Source organism: Charadrius vociferus, unplaced genomic scaffold (genome assembly GCF_000708025.1).
Source record: "Charadrius vociferus isolate BGI_N301 unplaced genomic scaffold, ASM70802v2 scaffold15, whole genome shotgun sequence".
Lineage (NCBI taxonomy): Eukaryota > Metazoa > Chordata > Aves > Charadriiformes > Charadriidae > Charadrius > Charadrius vociferus.
The window spans coordinates 2,140,652-2,164,147 of record NW_009650064.1 but is presented as its reverse complement, the minus strand read 5'-3'; the positions used below and the strand labels follow the sequence as shown (position 1 = coordinate 2,164,147).

The window sequence follows — 23,496 nt, the reverse complement described above, 5'->3', positions numbered from 1 at the left end:
CAAATATAGAGGCATGTCATTTATTTTCCTTGTCACTTATTACTATGACTAAGGAAAGGCATTGTAAAGAATGTATGTTTTTAATCAATACTTTAAATCCTGAGGAGATGATAGCTAATTAGAAGAGCATGAAGTACCAGTCGTCTTTACCCAGCCCTTTTACAGCTACAAAACATCAGACCTTTCTATTTCTTTCAATCTTGGCCTTTAAAAACAGTTAACTTCTTAACATAAACTAGAACATTTCATTGATTTACACCTCCCTAGTTTTATTGGATTTTTCACTACAATTCCACTGTTTTCTACTAAGGCTGTTTCAAATAACATTCCTCAAACTTCACTGGAGAATTTATTTTATGTCTTTGCTTTGAGCTAGAGGTTGTGGTCAGTCTGTTTAGTGCTTAGTGCATAGAAGACGAAAGATGGGGAGTTTGTAGGGTGAAGGCTTTGGTTTATATATTTTAGAAGTTAAAAACTAGAGGAAGTTCTAATATTTAAAAATAGATTTTACTTAATGTATCTATGTACTGATACACACTCTCTGGGAATCCGAAGTGGTCTTGTAAAACATAGGTCAGGTTCAGATAAATGTCAAGCACCTGAAAAGTTAATTTATTCAGTAAAGCTTTCAGGCTATCAGCAAACATTCACACAACAAGGACGATTCTCCCATATGTAAATTCCAAAAAGGCTTTTTATATAATCTCACATTCAAGTAATTGTTAACTACAGTCCTGCTTTACTTTAAGGAAGTATTACTGCAGTCACTTAGGAATCTTCCTTTATAAATAAAGTTAAGTGCCATATTTTTCATGTATACCTTTATTTAAAAAAAAACACAAACAAAAAAACCCCAAACCACCAAAACGCAACAGGAGCACAGATTATAGAATATCCAAGTAACAAAAGGCAAAATTTATGCAAACACCTCTTGCCCCCTCTGGCCTGCCTGGTCTTGGTCTTGCACAATTGCTTCCTTTTCCTTTAACTTTGTGCAGTATTATACAAAGGTGTAGGCCATCTGCAGACTTTCTTATTTTTATCAAATACATGTACTTTTAGAATGGTGTGGACTGTTTCAAATGTAGTTCTTACACATAAAAATACTATTACACTGTCAGCAAGCTATATTTAGCACATCAGAACTGTTTCAAAGCAGGTGGGTTACCAATTCACGGAACTGAAAATCAGCTATTGTGTCTACCTTGTTGCTCCACCATGTAACTGCCACGTGCAGTGCATAATCACAGCACACTTTAGGGTCTGCCCAGTTTTTCCATGTATCAAAGGCTTCAATAAGAGAACAACCTTTCTGAGGGATGGCAAAGTCGATGATCATAGTGGTTCCTCCTGCTACAGCAGCCTGGAAGGAAGAAAGTTAATATTTAGCAATCAGAGAGAATGAAAATTTACTCCCACTTTCTCCGATTCCCTGCGCAACAATTAATCCTGATAGACTGAAAAGCCAAAAGCCACTGAGGAGTTTCCCTGAGTGAAGTTTGAACTTGCAAAATGATTGTGGAGATTAATTTCACCTCCTTTGAGAAGGATGTTCTGAAATGGGTATTCAGGAGACTCATGGGGAAATTCTCAGACTGAAGGAGAAGTTTTCACACATGTGCAAAATCTTATCAAAGATTTGGAGATGAGTCTGCAGCATTCATGCATCAGTGAGTTTCCATAAGTGCTTGGATGTCCAAGAAAGAAGAGCACCAGAAGACTGTAGTCAACTTGAAAAATGCTTCCTCAGAGTCTACATAGTTGAAAAAGCAAGTTTGTGTGACAGGAAAGTAATAAGGGGCAGATACACAATGAAAAAAAGAAAACCAGATTCAGTTTCAAAATCTAGTGTGAAAATCCCCAAACTTTTGTCTAACAACAAAAGGATTTTTAACGTGTTTTAAAAGCATTTTTATTTCTGACAGAGTATCACACAGTAAAACTGCACAGCAGGTTTTTAAATAGAATGAGGTATTTACATCCTCCATATAAATATTTACAACAAATAAATAAACAAAAATCTTACTTTATGTATGTCATGAGGATCAAAAATTGATTTTTAACCAAAAATTTTCACTCTTCTTCATGAACAATTGAATTATTACTTTTTTTTCCTTTGAAGAATCTTTGTTAGTCACTCCCAGAAACCAGATCCTCAGTTAACAGAAACTGATCCAATAGAGAAATCCTCTGCTGTAATTGTTGCAGTCTTTCAAATTAGCCAGAGAAATCCCCTCTATTGCTCTAAACAATATCCCTTTGCACAACAGGTATAATTCAGATCAAAATATACACAGATCAAATTCATGCTATATTACTCTTCCTATTTCTAGATCAGTCAGTCTTTTCGTTCCCTTCACTTAGCAATCAGAAGTAAAATTGTAAATATGTCAGTATATTTTGCAAAAAAAAAAGAAGTTTGGAGTGTGACTTTAACATTTGTGAATCAGATGAATTCAGCAAAATATTTTCTCCAAGAGAAGTTGTTGAAACTGTCAAGTTTTTTTTCAACAAGATAGATTGACTTCCTATTTGTTAAACAGGATTTAGAATTAGAGAATGCTTATAGACCTCAAGAAAAAAAAAAAGGTCATGGATTCCACAACTCCACCGAAAGACTCTTTTTTCCCTAACACCTTTTTTACCCTCTCTTTGTAAAGAAAGGTATTCTGTACTATTATTTAGTCAACTGACTGGGTAAATCTTGGCTAATCATTGTAGTGTATTTTGCAATAGTTGAAATGCAACTCTGTCTCCCTGATTCTCTTGCCAAAATATTTGTGAGATGATGGCCTTCAGTAAATACCTTTGAACACTTTCCACACTATGACCTGGGTTAAGAAGGTCCACAATACCTAACTTTTTGATATCTGATCATTAGGCTGAATCTAGAGTCTTCTCTCAGGCACCATAGTGACTATCTGGACATCCTGTTTTGTGCACACAGTTTCTGTTTTGCAGCTTCCCTGTCTAGTGCCTCAAAAAATTATTCATAAAAACCCAGAGCCTCAAAAAACTATTACTTCTTTTTCGAGTTTGCACAAAATTTATCTGCCCTACTTTGCTGTTTCACAGTGTAGGCACCTACCTCTGAGTTAGTCTGCATCTTTGCTTCTCTTTAAAGTCAGTGGACACGCTAAGAATGAGATCACTTACACCTTAAGAAGGTGTCTTAAGCCACAGTCATTACTGTTTCTTTTACATGTTTTCTCCTGTCAAACAAAATCATCCTGGCTTCAAGTCACGTTTGTTTGCTTTCTATTGAGATATCAAATTTCTCAATACATTGTTGATAATTAGTTTACAAAAACAGCCTTCAAAGAGAAATAAAGGATTGTTGCAGAAAATGGCAAAACATTATCATATGTATCTGTGTACTATACAATGTGTAAACTAAATATTCCAGAAATGAAATTCTGCACTTTGTTCAGCCAGGACATATACTTAGTGATGTCTATGGACAAGCAGAACAGACTCTGTGGACTTGTTTTTTTTTCTTTCTATTTATCACAAAAAGCAGCGTGAAGACCAAAAACTGCTTGTGGAAGCCATTTGGGGAACTACAATTTTTTTCAAAAAATATGTCTTCTCTGTGGACATCTGAAAAAGACAGCATTTTTAGGCCCATCTAGTAATAGATTCCCTAATTTCTACCAGATAGCTACAGAAGAGACTTATTTTGGGGAAAAAAATTCCCATGATCAAAATTTATAGTCCCTTTTCAGCTACCAGTTCTGGAGGTGAAAATTCAATGCTGTAGCTTTCCTTTTACGTCTTGTCTTATGTTTGACTTGGAGAAACATGTTATATTTGACATAGCAGCCATTTTGGTATGACAGGAAAGATCTGCTGTGATGGACAAAATTTTTTGTCAATGTTTTGCAGAATAATTACAGACTACTATAATGAGCTGCTATAAATTCTGTGCTCATTGAGAAGAACAATTCTAGTACTTAAAACTATCCAGTGTAAAATATTTCCATTCAAATAACAGCAGCAACACCAGCAAATCTATCTTGATTTGGAATAAATACTGTTAATGGAAGAAATATGCCAGTAATTTAAGGACAGCGTACAGGTCATTTGTAGTTCTTCCTTCAGGACTCTGGGCTCAACTTAAAAAAAAACCCAAATCCTTGTTAGATTATAGAAAGGTACAATTGTTCCACTCAGACAATGGAACTTGCACTCTCATGACATTATGGGGCAAGCAAGAAATGAACTTTCCTGTTAAAGAATAGGGTTAATCTAAGCAAGACTGCAAACTTGAAAGGTTCTTAATAGTTGTGTGGTTACTGCACCACACCATTTGTTAAAAGGAGTTGAATTTAACTTCTTTCAACTATTCCAAAGAGGCAAATTAGTATTTTGCACAGTAGAAAAAAATGCACATCAGTGAAATCCATTTCTTTAGAAGGGATGCACTATCGCTTTCTGCTTTTTAGTAAACCTCAGTTCTGCTGTGAGAGGGACGGGATATACAGACTCTCTGAGGATGCTGCCTAACAGACAAGCCAAGAAGGGCAACGTGATCCCCTCCGAGGGCCAAGGATTTCACCCTGCAGAGCAGAGCTCTTAGAAAACTACCTTACAAATTTTAGGGAGCTCTGTATGAGTATTTTTACTGTATGGAGATAATACATAATACTGTTAAGTGATACAGTGCTAACACAGGGAATGTAATGACATCAGCTAAAAAGCTGGGAAAAAACCCACTCCAGATGTAAAACTGGGGGAAATTATGTACTTTTAGAAAGTGTATTTGAACTGGACTATTACTGAGAGACACAGTAAGGCCCAAAGCGAATGACAGAAGAAAAGCTTGCATTCCCCCATGCTAACAGAGGAGAAAGACTGGATTACCACAGAAGTGCTCCCAACGCACTGGGGAGTTAAACTGTTGCTTTAGTTAACCTTTGCTCGGAAAAGCATGAAGCTTGTTGCATGCACCAATGCAAGTTGTAGTCTGCATGGCAACAGCCAGGGTGAATGACGGTGCTTAACACTTGCCACCCACAGCCAGAAAAGTCTCTGAAGGAACCCAGGTAACGTACTGTTGAAGGTGGACCAACTGGTTGAAGGTACCCAACTGCTTATTACAGTGTCCCAGACAAGGGACAGTAACAATCGCCTGTGCTCTATTCTTTCTTTTAGAAGTAATATTGAATAACCAGCAGACATCCCTTTCTAAGCTCAGACAGACACAGACACGTATATATGCACCCACCTTTGTTCCTGTATAGAAGTCATCTTTTGACCTGCTACCCATAAAAGGGAACTGCATGTGTGTATGAGTATCGATGCCCCCAGGGATCACCAGCTTGTTGGTCGCATCCAGCACAACGAGTCCAGTTGGTGGCTCAGGGTTTAGGTTTGGTCCCACTTGCCGCACCACTCCATCTTCCACATACACGTCAGCCACCACAGAGCAGTCATCGTTCACGACTTTCCCCCCCTTGATCAAAAGTCTCTGCTGAGCCAGCTTTTGGGGAGGCATGGGAGCCTGGAAGGCGAGAGTGAGGACTCAGCTCAGAAAGTTGCTCTTGCCTGAGAGTGTGTCACTGCCCACCCTTCTCCCAGAGCAGCAGGTTATCTCCAAATGGCCCTAAACACACACCACACAGAGCGCTTTAAGCAGACACTGGGAGAATTGCCCCCTCTGCCCTTGGCAGCTCCTCCTACCACCTCCGGTGGAGCACCAATGCCCAGCGAGTGCAGCGGGCCGGCGCACAGGCTGCTGGCACAGCGGTGGCTTCGGGCCCTTTCTGCTCCGGGCTCTTTGCCTGGAGAGAGCGGGGCCAGGCTTTCCGAAAAGTCTGGCTAGGTCCTCACAGCACTCGCTCCAGCCTGCCCTGTCCACCCTAGGTTTTGAAACGTGCTGGGCTATTGTGAAAATAGCCATTCATCAGCTTGTGATACCCAAAGGTGACCCGAGCAAGCTCTTTGCGACGGGGTTTCTGGAAACCAAAGGTGACCCGAGCTCTTCACAGAAGTGGCTGAGGAGTCCAAGGGTGACCTGAGCTCTGCAGCAGTGTCTGGGGAGTCTGTGAGTCCTGCCTGTGCAGAGGGGCCGGGAGAGTGCAGGGCCACCGTGCTCCAAGCATCACACCCATCTCAGCGGGGCCCCCCCAGGCCACTACGGTGGGGTCCACTCTGCTGCCATGGGACTGAACCACCGCCAGAGGACACCAGCCATCAGGAACTGCTCCTGAGCTGTTTCTCAGAAGGTGATGTGGGACACACAACCCTCAGGACCCAAACACAGCCCTCCCATCCCCAATGCCACTACTTGGACAATATGCTGGGCTGAGGGGAGAAGGCCCTCGGGGATTTCTGGAGGCTGCCGGGGCTTCTCCTCACCCTGTCAGCAGCAGGAGGCTCAAGCGGCAGGGTCGTGTGGTCGCTCTCGAAGAACCATGTGAAAATCATTTTCCGGTAGCTGTGTCCTTGAGCCATCTGCATCGCCACTGGCCGTGCTGAGGCCGACAGTCCCCGCTGCCCTGCGCCCGGTGTCCTCACAGCACTCCCCGCTGCCCCCCATTGTTGCCCTCACAACCGCCGGCAGCCCTCTCCGGCCCCGGCCTGTGCAGGCAGCAACCGCTGGTTGTTCTGGGCTGTGCCCGGCCCCTTGCCCCCCGGCTGCCCAAGAGGTGCCCCTTCCGAAATGTCGGGGCAGCAGAGCCCGCCGCTGGGCAGTGAGATCCAGGGGGAAAGGGAAAGTCGGAACTTCTGCAGTGGGTTTCATATAGGGCTGCCATGACCCTGGCTTGGGAGAGGCTGCTTGTACCTTTCAGAACACAGACCTGGAAAAAGAAGGAAAGTAAAATTAGGATGGCTAGAAAATGAGGTAAAAGCTTGGAGCAGAAGAAGAGGAAAGACCTGCTTTGCACCATCCCAGAGGTGCTCTATGGACTATGGACTTTTTCTGCTTCTCTCCTCCGGTCACCCGGGGTTTGCATACTCAGCAGAGACACTGCTCAAGCGTGTCCCTGAACCTGCTGAGCACCAGCATCTTCATCCCCCCAACCTCTTCTAGTTCAGTGATGATGCTCTGGAAGACAGAACATTGTCTCTGAGGACCATGAGAGGGTGCACATATATGCTGCCAAAAAGTGACTTAGGCAAATGACAGTAGATTTGGAAAATGATCACCTTCCCGTCAGCATGTCACATTTGTTCCTTCTCTCCCAGTGGGTAGGAGAGCAGTACCAGACATTTACCTTTGTATCTGCTCATCCCAAATTGTCTTATGACTCCCCTTTTCGTGTGGTGTGTCAGAGAGCCACCAGAATTCATCATACTGCACAGCAATAGAAAAGGTCAAAACATGTTTGGAAAAAGAGAGCAGAGAAGGAGAACAACAAAGTGAAATGCCCCAGGACTCCTTGGGCACCTGCGTGGTGCTGAACGGGCAGAACTCTGGGGGGCAGGTAGGTGCTGCACTTACCATCTCTGCTGCATTTAAAGCTGGTAAGAAGACAGGGGTCAAGGTACTGTGGTGGGAATTCAGTCATGAACTCTGGCTCACTGGTTACAGTGGTATTGATGAGCCAGGACCAGTTGAGTTGAAGACCAGGAGAAGAAAGACATAGGAGGGAAGTCAAACTATAGTCCTTTAAGACAGGAATTGTGAACATTAGAGTGAGGACAGAGGAGGTCCAGGCAGGCACTGAAATGGGGTAACAGGTCCGTACTTTGAATCTCTGCTGCTGCTGAGGCAGCAAACCCGTTTCTTCCACTATGCAGATGGACACTTGAATAGCTGGACTGCCAGGGAGCTGAGATGGGTATGTCTCAGGCACAACAGTTTCACTTTGTATGGATGAAGTGATCTTTGTTAAGTGAGGAGAGGGGGTGGCAAAGACAGGGGTTCATTCGAACGTGTGCAGTCACAAGGGGTGCAGCAGTCAAGTTCATATGCCTGCCCCAATGGATATTTAATGACTTCAAGTGGAACAGCATCAACAAATTATTAAGTGGTGAAGAGGCTTCATTCTGAATTTCCCAGCTCGGTGCCCAAACTGCCAGCCAAAAATAGTCGCTTTCTTACTATTTCTCCCTGGCCAATGAATATTTAGTTATTTCTACAAAATTGTTTTCTACATGACAGACCCAGATAATCACCTCCAAGTATGCTCTTGGGCTAGTGGTAGTGGTAGACTGCTCTTGCTGAAATCCTTCCCCAAAAAGGGGCAGAGGGAGATTTGAAGGAGGGCCCATCACATCACAGCAGACTACAGTAAGCATCAGGGTATTCGGTTCCCTTTTCGATATGTTGTACAGGAAAGAGCTGACATGACTTTGACACCTAAATGGTGAAGAGTAGCACAACTCAAAATCCTGTTTACCTCTGCTTCTGAACAGCATCGGGTTTGAGCTCCATTTCTCCACCTCTGATTTCCTCCTGACTAACTTAAACTTTATGGATGCTACTCTTAAGTGTCTAAACTTTCCTACCTGTAACTTTGTGCCCAACTCAGAGCTGCAGGTCCCACAAACCAACAAGGTAATTGAGAGTCAGGCGTTATAATGCTGTGCCTAGGAAAACTGAACCTCTTACAGGTGGTTCTGAACACATGAAATAGCTTATTGACAGATAATGACATTCTGTCTAAGCAGTCCTTTTATTTAGGTCATTTGGACAAACAAGATAGAATCACATCAGCTGCATTTACATGCATTTGGTAATTTTTTTTTTTTTTTTTCTCAGCTGTCCCTGGAAAGAATGGCCTGAAATACCACCTATAGGGCAGAAATAATCCTTATAATATTGTGAGAAGACTGGCCCCGTATGCTTAGTGATCACTGAATATGTGTTGTTGCTGCAACAAGGCCTCTGGCTCCTAATTGGCTTCGTAACTTTCACTCACCCACAAAACTTTTTATCCTTCTCTTTGCACAGTTTAAAACAAATCTTTGATCTGTAATCAGTGGCTGACTCTGCACTGTTGTACAGTGCTATGCTTTAGATTTACGATGAAAACAGTGTTGACAACATGGGGATGTTTTAGTCACTGCTGAGCAGTGCTTGTGCAGCGTTAAGGCCTTTTCTGCTTCTCACACCACCCCACCAGCAATAAGCTGGGAGGGGACACAGCTGGGACAGCTGACCCCAGCTGACCAAAGGGATGTTCCATACCTTACAATGTCTTGCTCAGCAGTAAAAGCTGGGAGAAGGAGGAGGAAGGGGGGATTCAGAGCAATGGCATTTGTCTTCCCAAGTAACCCTTACTGCATGATGGAGCTCTGCTTTCCTGGGGATGGCTCTAAACACCTGCCCGCTGATGGGAAGTAGTGAATGAATTCCTAATTTTGCTTTGCTTGCACGTGCAGCTTTTGCTTTACTTATTAAACTGTCCATCTCAAACCCATGAGTTTTTGCATTTTTGCACCCCTCATAATTCTCTTCCCTATCGCACTGGTGGGGGGAGTGAGCGAGCGGCTGTGCGATGCGGGGTTTAGCTGCCGGCTGGGCTTAAACCACAACTGTGTAGAGAATTTTCTTGTTAAGAAACATTTACTCATCCTAAAATATTCCATACTAGTTCAATGATTTGACAGATATTGCAGAAAGTCATCAATTGCAACCCTGAACTTGAATCTTATGCTAATGATTTTGTGGTCTGCAGCAAAACAAATAATCCTGAAAATCTACACACTGGAATGCCTCAAGTTGTTATGCCAGGGGAGGTTTAGATTGAGTATTAGGAAAAATGTCTTCACTGAAAACGTTATCAAACACTGGAACTGGCTGCCCAGGGAAGTGGTGGAATCACCATCCCTTGCAGTATTTAAAAGACGGGTAGACATGGTGCTGAGGGACATAGATTAGTGGTGATTTTGGCAGTGTTAGGTCGATGGTTGGACTCGATGATCTTAAAGGTCCCTTCCAACCTGGATGATTCTATGTCTTGTTTAGTGTAGCTATCACAGAAGTATGATCAAAGAGATTTCTTAGTAACCTAATGATTAACTTAACTGATTTAATTTTAAGATGAAGAACCCTGAATAAAACCCAGTACATATCTATTATTTACCAAAAGAAAATAATTCAGCAAATTAAGGAATAGATTTGCAAGAAATGGACAACTGATGTTTGGAACATTCAGAAGACCTTGAGAATGTTTTCTGAGTCATTATAATGAAGATACAGTCAGTTTAAAGCCTTCTGAGACACACATACTCCCCCCCCCCGGAACCTTTAACTGCTACCTCCTAGCATAAAATGTTATTAATTTCTATCTTCTACTGTAATTATCTCATGTTATTCTTATCCTCCCTTTGCTTCCATTTTCACATCCTTCCTACCACATGCTATTTCTGAAAAGCCCTTCTATCATCATTCAGTCTTCAGCTTTTCCTTAACCCAAAGATTCTTACTGGCATTAAGCTTCAAATAAAAGTTGGTGAAGCAGAGATGTGTCTCAAAATGCAGGAGAGGCAGACAAATAGGCTTTTGGACAAACAGTAAAGATGTTTTGTGATGAAAACCAGAGACTGATTATAAGCAATGGGGAGAAAACTCAGCTAATGAAAACATGTTATTAATCATATTTTTCCTTTTTGACAACTTTCCTCCAAGGAAGAAAGACTGGATCATGAACCAGATTTTCAACTCAAGAAAATTAACAGGATACCACTGACTTTCAGTAATGCTGGATAAAGCAATTGGGTTTGGAGAGCTGGGGTAAAGATGTATCAGTTTGAGGTGAATTCTGGATTTGCAGAAGGGAATGCATGGTTATCTTTTCCCATATTCAGAAAGTCAGAAGGACTCTGAATACTCGGTAGGCATTTCTCTCTAATTACTATAAAGAATCCATGACACCGGTTCACCTGGGATTTACTTTCACATCCCTCTTTTCTGCGGTGAGAATTTAATGCTCATTCAATGAAATGAAATGGTTTACATGTAATTCTACCTGGGAAGTCTTCATAATTGTGAGAACAATCAGGTGCCCCTTGTGAAAACTTCATAACAAGTTTTCTGAACGATCTGGTGCTGGCTACTCTCACGAGACAGGTTTGCAGACACAAACCAGGGGTGATGTTTTAAAATCTAATCTCCAAAGGCTTCTTCAGTTGGAAATGCTTTCCAAAACTAGCAAGTACATCCTGTTGGTTTTCTGTAATATAACACGATTAAAAAAAAATTATGAAAGGATTTGATTCCTGTTGTTCCATGTCATCTGTACAAGTGCATATACACTCTCCTTAGTGTAAGTACTGGGCCACATCCAAGCTCCTAGTGCCAAACTTTCCCCAGATCTATTGGAAGTGATGCTGCAGCCCATTAGCATCCAGCCTTGGACCCCACATATGTGACACGAAGGAAGGCAGCCAAAACGGTTGCATGTGGTGAAGACCATCCCACTTTTATAAAGCAACAACAGGTAGTGACTGTTCTGTCTCATTTTCATAAGACTAAGTGCTTCTTGAACCTGCTCAACACAAACAGTGGATCAGACAGCACAACCAAGGAAGAGAAAAGACAGACCAGGAACCCGTCAGAGCAGCGTCTAAGGAACAGTAAATACTACGCCCTTTTCAATAGTCACTTCCCATAGTGGCTTAACTAAGGGTCCAATAAAATAGCCACCTTCTACAAATCCATGCAACCACAAAGGCAGTGCAGCTCAGGCACTGAAGTTTTAAGTGTCGGGACATTCTGGGAAAAACTCATCAGATGTGTCAGTTGCTTCCTGGTGGATAATCACAGCCAAAGAAAGCCAGTTCATAGGTGGGATTTTTTCCAAATTCCAAGAAACAATCACAAAAGCACAAAGGTTAGCTTCCTTTGGAAATTATTATTTTTACTAATGCATTATCTGGAAAAAAAAACCCAGCAAAATATTATTTATATAATAAATGACAGGTTTAAAACAATACATTTTACTAATTGTTCTTGCTCAATTTTCTACACCTGGAAAAGCAGCTAAAAATTATTTCTGCATTACAGTTGGCATAATTTCAAACACATGAAAGTTTGGTTGCAAAGGTACAAATGCAATTCTGCTAATTGTTCTCCCTTACCTCTGTAACACCACACGTCAACAACGCTGTGACAAAACCTGAGATTTCTTGTCTTGATTCAGATATCTGCCCCTGTTAGGTAGTATCTACAATGTATCCTTATTTCAGGAATTTTTTCCTTATTCCTTAAAACAAGCTTATTCCTTTGTCCTTTACATTCTGCATTATTATTTGTTAGGAAGTGCACCTTGCACCAGAACTCCTCCTTTCCTTCTCTTACATGTTCCCAATTTGACATGCCCTACCCATTTTGACTTATTTTTGGAGGATCTCCTACAACTGTTTATCTAAAAAAAAATAAAAAATAAATCCTTTGCGCAATGTAATTGATTACAATTATATTCCTTTAGTTTCTAGTCCATTTTATTACAATGCTCCCATCATTCAAAAATCAAAACAGTGACTCATCTTTTCATCCTAATTTTTTCTGCCTCCTGTGTTCCGCCCCTTTCCTTCCTGCACAAGCAGCAAACAGGGTGACTAATGTGCAATAATCTTTCAAATTAAATGCAAGTGAAGTGAGTTCTTTCAGATTATACTTTTTCTTTGGTACTTTGATAATATGATACAACTGGGTCACAAGGAATGAAATGCTGAAATCTAAGTTCTTCTGATAGATTTCAGGGCAGGGTGGGAATATTACAAATCCTAATTTGTGTCAGAATGTTCACAAAGATCAGCCACGTTTTGTTAATGCTGGCTTTCTCCAAATGCCCTTTCTCAAAGCGCAATTAGGAATCACTAACCTAGATTGCTTATAGAGCATTTCCCCCATCAGTTATGGAAGAATCTAGTCTATCTGAATTGTTGGATAATACTTAAATTTAATGAGTACTACATTCTTTTCCCCCAAATTGCTATTCACCAGACAGACCATAGAGTGTTACTGGATGTGAACGGAAGCCTCAACTGGGCAAATATATTGACATGATAGGAACGTTCTGCTATAAAACTCAATATCAAGACAAATATGCATGAACTCAATTTACTTTGATGAGGGAAAGCTAACTACAGCAGTCAAACCCCACAAGAGGCTAGAAGGAGAGCAGTTTTAACTATGGATCTGCTCACCTCTCCATACCTTCAGTGACTTGGCAAAGGGATAGGACAGACTTCTACCTTGTCCTTTCAGAACATTCCCCATTTTGGGCAATTGGACTGTAGATATCCTTGAGGAGTTCAGTTACCAACTGCTTATTTTCAGAAACTCACAGGTGAGAAAGAAAAGAGACAGAGCCAAGAAAAAAAATAAAAATCCCTGGTCACAGCTACAGGAAGATTAAAGCTGTTGAAGATTTATGGAAAATGTGCAGCACTTCCTCAGGACAATTGCAGCAGTCAAATAGCTGCTGAAGAATGAAACACGCCAGTAAACATTCACTTTTCAGAAAGGAAGCAAAACCATCTCAACAGGAAAACCCATGATTAACTTTGGTCTGCAGTTAAGTATTCAATGTAAGGACTCACTGAAAAAGTATTTGTGACCCAAACTTGACCTGTAATTTTCCTAGACTGAATCCAAGCTTTGCCACAATTTCTTGCTTTGGCATTTGGATAGGAACTGGAACACAAGATACTGTAACTTATTCCAGCATCCTCTCTGGGAACCTGTTTTGAAAGAAGAGCTATCAGCAATACTTGCTGAACTTGTACGGAAAATGGACTTGACTTTGGAAACAAAACAAGCCCTTGTAGCATCAGCAGCTTAGTCAGCCCCCTTAATGTTTCAATGCAAATCAAATGACAAGAAAAGCGTGATATGTGAAGAGGAACAATGACAAACTCCTTCCGTGCTTAGAAAGCTTTACATGAGGAGAAAAATCACCTCACAATAACCTACATTCTTCAAAGCTTTCAGATGAAAGTGATTTATTACAGAAAGTAAGGTAATTTCACAGTGAATCATTCTGACTTTTCTTCAAAATGCCCTAGCATGGTAGCACAGTTAAACCAAGAATCACTTAAATAAAACATTAATTTGAGTAGCTCCAAAATAAGAAATGAAGTAACATGACTCAACAGAAGTCTCAGCAAAAAAACCCAAAAATCAATCGAACAAACAAAAGGAAACCAAATCAATATTAATCAAAAGAAAATTTGATCACTCCCTTTAAATTCACTAAGAAAGAAATCACTGCAACAAATTAGCCTCATACAAATATGAATTTATTTACAATTTTCCAAATTCTCAATGAAATCCAACTTCTCAGTTAAATGTGTAGCATTTCTCATTTAAAACAAATTAAACATTGTGTTCTTTTTACATCTGCAATATGGAGTCCATAGGTACATGCTATTTGGGGCATCTAATGGAAAAAATTTAGATCACTTTATGTTTGTGCATATAACACCAAAGGTATCCTGTGAAGACTCTTCGAAATGTATCTGCCTTGAGGACAAACATTTCCACAACCACTTTCTAATGACGATTAGTTAGGAAGGTTTAAAAACCCAGTATTTTATACCAGGACATACTGTTCACATATATTTCAGGGTGTGTTACCATGTTCATATTGCATAGTGGCCTGCTCTATAAGCAACACCACTGAAATCAGACTAAAGATTACCCACAGATTTAGATATTATTCAATGTGAATAAAAATGGCCATTGATGACTTCTACTCGGGTATGTGTAATTATGGGCCAATCTGTACCTGATCCGGTACCAGTGTGATGTGATCTGTTCTGAAACTTAAAACCGCATGGGTCACTATAATAAAATCTTTTACAACTGTATTGCACATAAGTTCCTCAAAAGCACAAATCTACATAAACGTGTCCTGAATTCAGAATTTACCTGCTAACTCTCGTGAATAAAATCAACCAGATGGTAAAATTGTTTATTTTTCTCATCCCAATGCCTGTGAAAGAAGGGAAGAGGGAGAAGGTATATACACTTTGGAATCCATTCAATTATTTGTTTCTTCTGCACGTGATTTGTACTTCAGAGATGAGGATTTTTAAAAAATAAAAGAAAAAGCCAGACAGACCTTGGATTTATCTTTAAAAGTACCTCGAAAACATAACAAAAATTCAATTGAATTTTGATACATATTAAAACATTTTAGTCAGTTCTGCCCGACAGCATAACACGACAGAAATGCACAAGACTTTAAACATGCTTTAAAATGACATTCAACAAAGTATTTAAAATTTAATAAATAGCATACAATCACACACAAATACATTTCATACTGGATCTTTAAGCCTACTAAAAACAGACTGGCAAAGAATAAATAAAACAGTAGTTGACATTTTTGTTTTTAAAAGGTGTAGATTCTTGTTGTCACACTAGTAGCCACATATTAACCTGCTTATCACAAAATTGGAAGTTATGAGCTTTTTTTCCCCACTGGTCTTTTTTGCTCCAACATGTAATATCATTAAAAAAACACACTGAAAGGGATTTTTTTTTTTTTAAACAACCAGTCTGCAACCAAGTAAACCAGTTTTTAAATACAACGAATAAATAGGGAATTAGTAAAGCAAATTCAATTGCAACAAAAATGCAACACCCCAAGAAAAGAGCCATGGAAATATATAGCCATTGCAATATTAGACAATAATAGTACTTAAAGTGATAGTGCTTGTGCACTAAGCTCATTAGAGACCTTAATATGATTTTAGTGCAAATCCCTTGAGTCCAAACAAGCTTTATACCCTACAGTATTAGGGAAAGATCTATTACCAGTTGGAACTTATTCTGTAGTGTATTTGTACATATTGAATATTTAAAGAACTAACACGCATTGTAATATCTTCGGCCCTTTTTTACTTCAAATCAAAAAGACTAATGACTGGGGATTTTACATACTATTTGGCTGTACCATATTAGATTGCAGTTTAGGAAAGTCAGTGCTAGAAAAGCTTTTGCCATCACTTCATCTACTGTATCTAAATTTCACAAATCATTGCATTTTGTACTTCTGAGAAAAAAAAGAATGCTCCTGAAGAAAGTTTCTCCTCCCTTTAAATAAGTTCACATTATGATGAAATTCAAGAATATTTAGACAAAATGTTGTATAAACTCAAAGAAAAGTACATATTTTACATTAACAATCCTTACCAGCATTTAGTATATTAAGTTACAAGTATGTTGGCAATAATACAACAGAGTCAATTCCTAAAGGAAAAAAATTCTGTACAAATTCACCTGTTAATATGGGGTTAAACAGGCAGCCAAGTAAGTCTTGAGCAGCCACGTTTCTGGTTTGAACTACAGTACCAGGATAAACTAAATTTGAAACTAACTGGGATAACTTCAGTTTAAAGAATAATCAGATTATACTGGATACACACATCGTGTATTCAGAGCCACTAAAATGTTCACTCTAATAGTTCCATAACGTCATCCAGTATAAGAAACGTTTAATCAACCACACAGGCTAAAATAGTTTTAACATAATGTTGTCCTGGACTTTTTAAAACTAAAAACTAGTTTCAATTGTGAAGTACAAAACAATGACAGATATTGCTCCAACTTGTACACAATCTTTCCTAAACAATCCGTACCTAGCAGAGTAATAATGCCTCATCGTCACTAGTTTCATTTTTCACTGTTGCTTCTAAGCAAGTGTCGGGTATCTGGGCAGTGTGTACGATGCCACAGCTCTCACAGGGGCCATCTCGACTGCATGACCTTACACCGTGATGTGTTGCACTGTAAGGCTGTCTAAGCCCTGGTCCTTGATCTGAGCTGAGATCAAGTAGAGGTCTTGAACAGTCATTCATGTCAAAGTCTGATGCTACATCAGAGACTGGAATTAACATTTCAACATCATCATCCTCTTCTCTTCCACTTACCCCATTATCAAGCTGTCTCAAAGGACTTTGGTTCTGATTCACTGAGCTTGATCTCCCTAAAGTAAAGCGTACCCAGCGTAAGCCTTGAGTCATACGACTTAGCGCGCTAGTGAGCTGGTGACGTGCGGGACTTGTGCTCGGGGGGTCTACACTTGTCACTTCTCTTCCACTATCCGTGTTACCGCTACTGCTGCTCTGAGCAGAGGAACTCCCACATGCTCCGACTGTTGCTTCTATTGCTGTTGCAGGAGGGACTTTCTGAGGCAAGGTGGCAGCAACACCACCAACTGCGCCTGCTGTGTCTCTTCTTTCATTTTCCGTGTCTGTATCATCAGATTCAACTGAAAACAGACTTCTGTGAGTATTATTTCTTTCAGCTTCTCTACTAGTACTTTGGCTGGCAACATCATCTCCATCCGCTGAGACCAATGCCAATGATCCAGAATGACGTGACCTTGCAAAATTAAAAATTCGGTTCCAAATGTTACTTGATCTGCCAGCCATAGGAAGTCTGATTGAGGTAAATCCAAGCTGAGATCGTACTGCCAGTCTCAGGTTTTCCAGAACTGAAGCCTAAATGAGAAGACAAGCAACATTCAAGTGTTGACAGTACATTGGCACTGCTCTAACAAAAGAACAACGACAACTTTTGTGCAAAACATCATATAACCACAAAGTTAAACACAGAGTCTTAAATATTAAAAAAATGTTACATCTTTAATATTAAGGATCTGGTGCATGTAGCAATAGGCTATTTGAAAAACAAAGCAGGCATAAAAACTCTTGATACTCTTGAGGAAAAAACATTATGGACAGGGAAATTAAGCAGAAATAAGTATGGAAGAAAAAGGGGAATAAAAGAGCAATGACATATGTAAGATATGTTTCTGCCCAAATCAAGGTCTTCTGAATAAAGGGAAAGTGAAAACCAACACACTATAACCTGGATATGGAACACTGATTACAGAAAAGCACATCCACAGACCCAGTGCAGGCCCAGTACAGCAGATATGCAAGATCTGTTACATACAATCGTACACAGAAAATAAAGTAGTCACTGTGGATTTTAGAGTACAGTACATAGAAACATGCCTCAAAAAGTTTAGGATTTACAAATGAAATCTTCCAGAAAGATTTAACAGAGGTGACCTTTCCTTATCCACTACCATGGGGCTGCCTAGAATAGAGACTAAATTAAATATCCTCTCTAGCAAAGGCTTGTAGTTTTATTCCCCTCCTCCCCATTCTGGCATAATCAGTTAATTCCAATTTCAAAATGCTTTAATGCTTCTGTTTAATTAAAATTATCTTATGTGTTCCAAACCGTACATTTCCCAAATTTGGTATACATTTTCTAGTCATTCAGCTGTAGAACAATGCATGCCTGAATTTTTCTGCTCAAAACCTTGTACAACGTTTAATATGTTTGTGTTATGTTACAATTTAATACCTTTGACTTGGGAGTGCCTTACTCAAACTTACAGAAAACAGTGCCTCAGCTAAGTAGCTCAGTTCTCAAATACTAGGGTAGAAGATCTGCCAGATGCCCCTAATTCTGAAAATATTCACAGATGTGTTTAATTACAGGATAAAGTCCATATTTGCATCTTTTAATGAAGATTATGGCAAAAATACAGACTGTTCTTCAAAATAGCCTTTTTTCCCCCCCAATTAAAAACTTAACATATAAGCATATATTTCACTTTGTTTAGAAACACTGAACTTCAGTGTTCCCATGCTGTCAACTTCAGCTCCCTTCCACAATCCTTCAGACGCCACAGGATGTACACAGAACAGTACCCAAACAATACTTCAGGCACAACCTACCTCTTCCCTTCCAATAGTTCATCGAATGATATTTGAATTCAAGCACATAAATACATATGCTCAGTAGCCTTACTTTCAGAAGCTACTGGAGAGACTGCTACCCACCCTTGCAAATCCAGCTCTGAAGGCACGTATCGGTTTTAGGTGGAAAGCATTACATACAAACCAGAACACCCAAGATTCCTCTGGCCTGAGACCGCTAACTTCCAGGAAATCTCAAATAGGTATTTTCAGTACTACACGCATTTGCAATCTTAAGATGTATACATTGCTCAAAACAAAGCAAGCTGAACACACCCCAATTTAATACTGACTCCATCCCCCCAATACTTAACCATATTTAAAATTTAATTTGAGCTTTATAATATATAGAATACAATATGCGTCACCTCTTAGGCTTTTGCTCTTACTGATGTTCTCTCCTCTGAAAACAAAATTTTTTTAAACAATGCAACTTCATCGATTAAATAAGACTAAAAATTTTTATCATGGAAGCATCAATGCTCTAGAATGAATTTTTCGTTATTTTTGAAGGTGATGGCCTGCTCCCTACTATCCCTTATTTTTATACTGGTTAATTTCCCAGTATAGCTACTTAAGTTTTCAAGGCCATAAGTATTATCAGAAATACGGGTCTTCATAATGGAAATTCAATAACACCCTGATTGTTCCTAACTATTGTATGTGCATCAGTATTTTTATGGAGTGTGAAATCATGGTCACACAGAAAGACTTTGATGCAACTATATTTTGAAAGATTGCCACTTTCAGTAAGTCTTTCAAACTCCACTATATTTTAGTTCTGAAAAATAAGTTAGAATACATCCAAAGCAATAGTGGTTAATTCAATTTAAGTCAAACTGAAGATAAACAAAAATTTCAGTAATTGCACAGCTTTTTAAAAGCTCCAGTACCAGTACAAAAGCTCCGAGTGCAGTTACTACATGTCTGGGTCTTCCAGAATTGTCCTCTTTATCAGGACATTTCATTTTAGTAAAACTCAAGATTTTAGCCACCTTTGTGGGGTTTCATGATGAAAAATCGGTCTGAGTGAGCTAAGTTTGTCTGAAAATTGTAATAGTTCCTGGAAGCATGTTCATGTGCACCACACCTGAAGTGTACCCATACAGTGTAGGGATGTGCACAAAGCACTGGCTTGTTCAAAGTTACCTGTACCACAGGACTTACACAGTTGGGCACGGCAACTGCCCTGTCTTACCTGACTGTCTTAAGCTTACCTTACCTCAAGAGGCTTGGGAGCATAGCTGCCTCACAAACTGGTGAAGTTTGATTTTGGAAGAGAGGACAGCAAGCCAAATTTGTAAAAGTACAGAATGGTTTTTAAACAGAAATATACTGATCTTCATTATAACCACAATAACCCATCAATTAAGAATGAGGGATTCTACAGTGGTCATAACAGCTGTTCATTAATAAGGCCACTAATGAGTTTTAGTGCTAATTTAGCAACTGAAAAATCTTCACAATGTCTTCTTTCTGACATGTTTTCAAAGTCTCTTGTGCAAATTGCAATTTATTTTCCTCTTTTCCTTTGCAAAAGTCTTTGTCACGGATCACAGCTGCTGCTTGTGAACACGTATGCATGAAAGCATAAGTGAAATCTACAGCAGAATAAATGTAATTAAATCAATACTGTTCAAAATAATAATAATAAAAAAAATTCCCTACTTACGGTATTGTAGTTTTCTTACATGCTCAGCAATATTAACTAACAGTAAACTTTGCTGCATTAATTACAACACATAATACAGGTTAATGGCAACTTTAATACAGCACCACAGCAGGATTTTCAGACTGAGACTTTTCTTCTATTTCACAAGAGCTTTGAACTGTTTTTTTAAAAAAATGGCTTTGTTAAAAAATTGTGCTAATGAACCATTTGAGAATCAAGATGGCTAGACACTATTAACTCCCATTTACCAGCTTTTACTTTGTTACTTTTCATCCAAGAGAGATTCTGTAGTGTGCATGACTGTCATTCATTAACAAGAAAAACAGCCCACAAAGAAAACTGTGTGGTGCTACCATATCATGATTTTATCCAGTGGCTAATCCTTAGTATAACAGTATTGGCCTGAAAAGAAGAAAAAGGAAATGCCATAAAAGAAAAAAAAAAAGAAAAAGCAGATGAAAGTTAAAATATCTTTATTTCAGTCTCCTTAAATTTTAAGTGGTCTGCCTGCTGTTTTGGAACCTTACCTGATTTGGTGAACAAACAGGAAAATCTTCAACTGGTGGAATTAAACCCTGGGCAATTAACTGTCCATAGGATGGAGGAGCTTCTCTTCTTAACAGTTCAGCCTCAACCCTTGACAAATGAGTTTCAAATGATCTTTCAAAGAGAAGAGAAATTTCATAATAGATAAGACTACGAAGTATATATTTAAAACTACATCAAACTATTACAATCTGAAATTCTGCAAATGAAGTTTTATTAATTTAATTGGAATTTAATTGACAAAGAATATATAAGTGCTTGCAGTCATTCCAATGGGTCTGTCCAGCTGAGAGAAGAACAAGAAAACCAACCCAACAATAAATTCCTAAAAACAAAGCAGCACAGGCTTATAAAATGCACCTGGAGAGATGATTATATTACTTCATAAAAACTGAAGAATGCATAATCCTAGTACAAGATAGTTTACAATATAAGAAACATGCTGTTAAATACAGAACTGAGACACTTAACTGCAGAAATGCAGCTTTCCCACACTTTCTTTTCAGTAACAACATCTGAAAGCTTAACTCTAAATAGTTAAGTGATCAGGATACTTCTATCCCCTTTTAACTAACCTCTTTTTACCATCAAAGAAGGAACAATACCTTTAGAAATCACATGCAACAATAACTGTGTGTCAATAAAAATGTTCTGAATATAACAATAAAAGATATGAAATGAAAATATTTTTAAAATTTAGGTTCTTGAGGCGATCTGTTCTACTTACCTTCGCTCAAACATCCTGAGTGAGTACAATTTACAAGTACATCCCAGTGCAATGACAAGCAGCAATCCGCAAATAAGACTCCCAATGACAGCTGCAGTTATTACTCTAGTAGGGACAATGACTGGGCAATTCTCTTCATCACTGCCATCACCACAGTCATCTTGAGAATCACAAACCCAGCTCTCAAACACACAGCGGTTATTTTTACAATGAAAATTTCCTGGCTGACAGAAGAAACAATTTTTTTCATCTGAACCATTAGGGCAATGATTCTGGTAGTTGCAGCGATCTGAACGAGGGTAGCAAACACCATTTCGAGAGCAGGGAAACTCATCTCTTTGGCACATGGTGCAGTTGGTTTCATCCCTTCCATTTGGACAGTGCCAGTAGCCATCGCAGCGTTGCTGCTCTGTGTAGCAACCCCAATTTCCACCGCATGGAATTTCCCACGGCAAACAGAAGCCATCTACTTGATAGGTGGCATTGAATCCTCTCGCAGCATTCACTTTGTCAGCACAAAAATGCACTCTGATCTGTCCTGAGGATGAAACAACAGTGAGGGGAGCATGAGAGTCAAATGCTGTTAGCACGCGCAGCAGCCTCCGCGGATTCTCCTCTAATCCATCATATATTTTGACATAGTCTCCATAACCTGTACCATCAAGTTTAAAATCAGTGAATCGCAAAATTACTTTGCGATGGTCACCAGTGTCTATCAGCCAGGTGCAGTTGCTTCCAGGTGGATAGAAATCAGGATAGTTGGGAGAACTGAAAGTACCATAGAAGTATTTTAACCACTGCCCACACGTTGGCACATCACAGTCTATTTCGTCTCCTAGGTCAAGACAATCAATGTTACCATCACATTTTAAAGACTCTGGAAGGCAAGTGTAAAGCTTGGTGAAGCGAGAAAGACACTGGAACTGATTGTAAGCACAAGTTTGAAAGGAAGAAGCTGCCAGAGGATTAGCTTTGGCACACATTTCTTCATCCGAGTTGTCTCCGCATTCATCCATATTATTACATTTCCAACTTTCTGGAATACACTTCCCATTAGCGCAATGAAACTGGTCACAATCACAATTTGGTTCATCAGATTTCCCTGAAAGAAAAAGAAAGAAATTATAAAAATACTATCTTTTTAGAATTTAGCACTATATGGTTTGTCTCGCGTATTTCTTTGCTGCACCAGGCAGTTCAGAATGGCAAAACAACTATTTAAATTCTCTGTGAGTCATCACAACTTTCAGTAAGTTTCAAGATGAAACAGTTTTTTCAAGTTGAAATTCTGTCAGCTATCAGCATGAGCCTCATCCTTAGCTGTGTTCTATCAAACAACTTTAACCCAAGCAAGAAAACAATGCTCGTTTATACTGATCGAAACCCTGGCTTCTAAGGTGCTAAAAATAAGTCAGAAAAATACTGTTTCTCTCCTCTATATCTCTCGAGATACAGAAACATTTTGTCCTGCAGTACCAGTTACGTCCTCAAATTCTGTCTTGTAAAAGCAGTCAGACCTCTCTCCTGCTTTCGTAGGTTCCTACTTTTTACCAAAGGATCTATGGGAAGAGAGAAGCTGACAACTGAAGATTACCTATTACCACCAACCAAAGAGAGAAACCTCTTCTGCTCACCTCTTCCCACTGCTTGCTCCTGCCTCTCCTCCAGCAACTAAGAGCAGAGTGCAGCAAGTGCAGAAACACATACTTAAAATACACAAAACCATACAAAATTATGCTTTGAAAGTTAAGGATCCAAGTAGTGGTCCAGCAAACATGGAATTGTGGAGGTTTTTGATTGGGTGTTTTTTTCTTTTTACTTATTAATTCTGAACAAAAAAGTCAAAAGACACCTTTATCTAAGAAAA

The 23,496-nt window shown here is 39.4% G+C and overlaps 2 protein-coding genes across 2 annotated transcripts in view; both read right to left on the bottom strand.

The window, feature by feature from the left end:
- Positions 1 to 5,627, bottom strand: part of DPYS (dihydropyrimidinase) — a 33,407-nt gene extending 27,780 nt beyond the window's left edge. The window contains exons 1-2 of the mRNA XM_009891806.1: positions 5,228 to 5,627; positions 1,205 to 1,363 (exon numbers count right to left, since the gene is read on the bottom strand). Coding sequence (XP_009890108.1) covers positions 1,205 to 1,363; positions 5,228 to 5,497 — 429 coding nt within the window. The 5' untranslated portion in view covers positions 5,498 to 5,627. The remainder of the gene's footprint in view (positions 1 to 1,204; positions 1,364 to 5,227) is intronic.
- A 9,952-nt stretch (positions 5,628 to 15,579) lies between these two features.
- LRP12 (low density lipoprotein receptor-related protein 12) overlaps positions 15,580 to 23,496 on the bottom strand; it is a 118,280-nt gene continuing 110,363 nt past the window's right edge. Inside the window, exons 5-7 of the mRNA XM_009891906.1 lie at positions 21,630 to 22,731; positions 20,884 to 21,016; positions 15,580 to 17,409 (exon numbers count right to left, since the gene is read on the bottom strand). Coding sequence (XP_009890208.1) covers positions 16,546 to 17,409; positions 20,884 to 21,016; positions 21,630 to 22,731 — 2,099 coding nt within the window. The 3' untranslated portion in view covers positions 15,580 to 16,545. The remainder of the gene's footprint in view (positions 17,410 to 20,883; positions 21,017 to 21,629; positions 22,732 to 23,496) is intronic.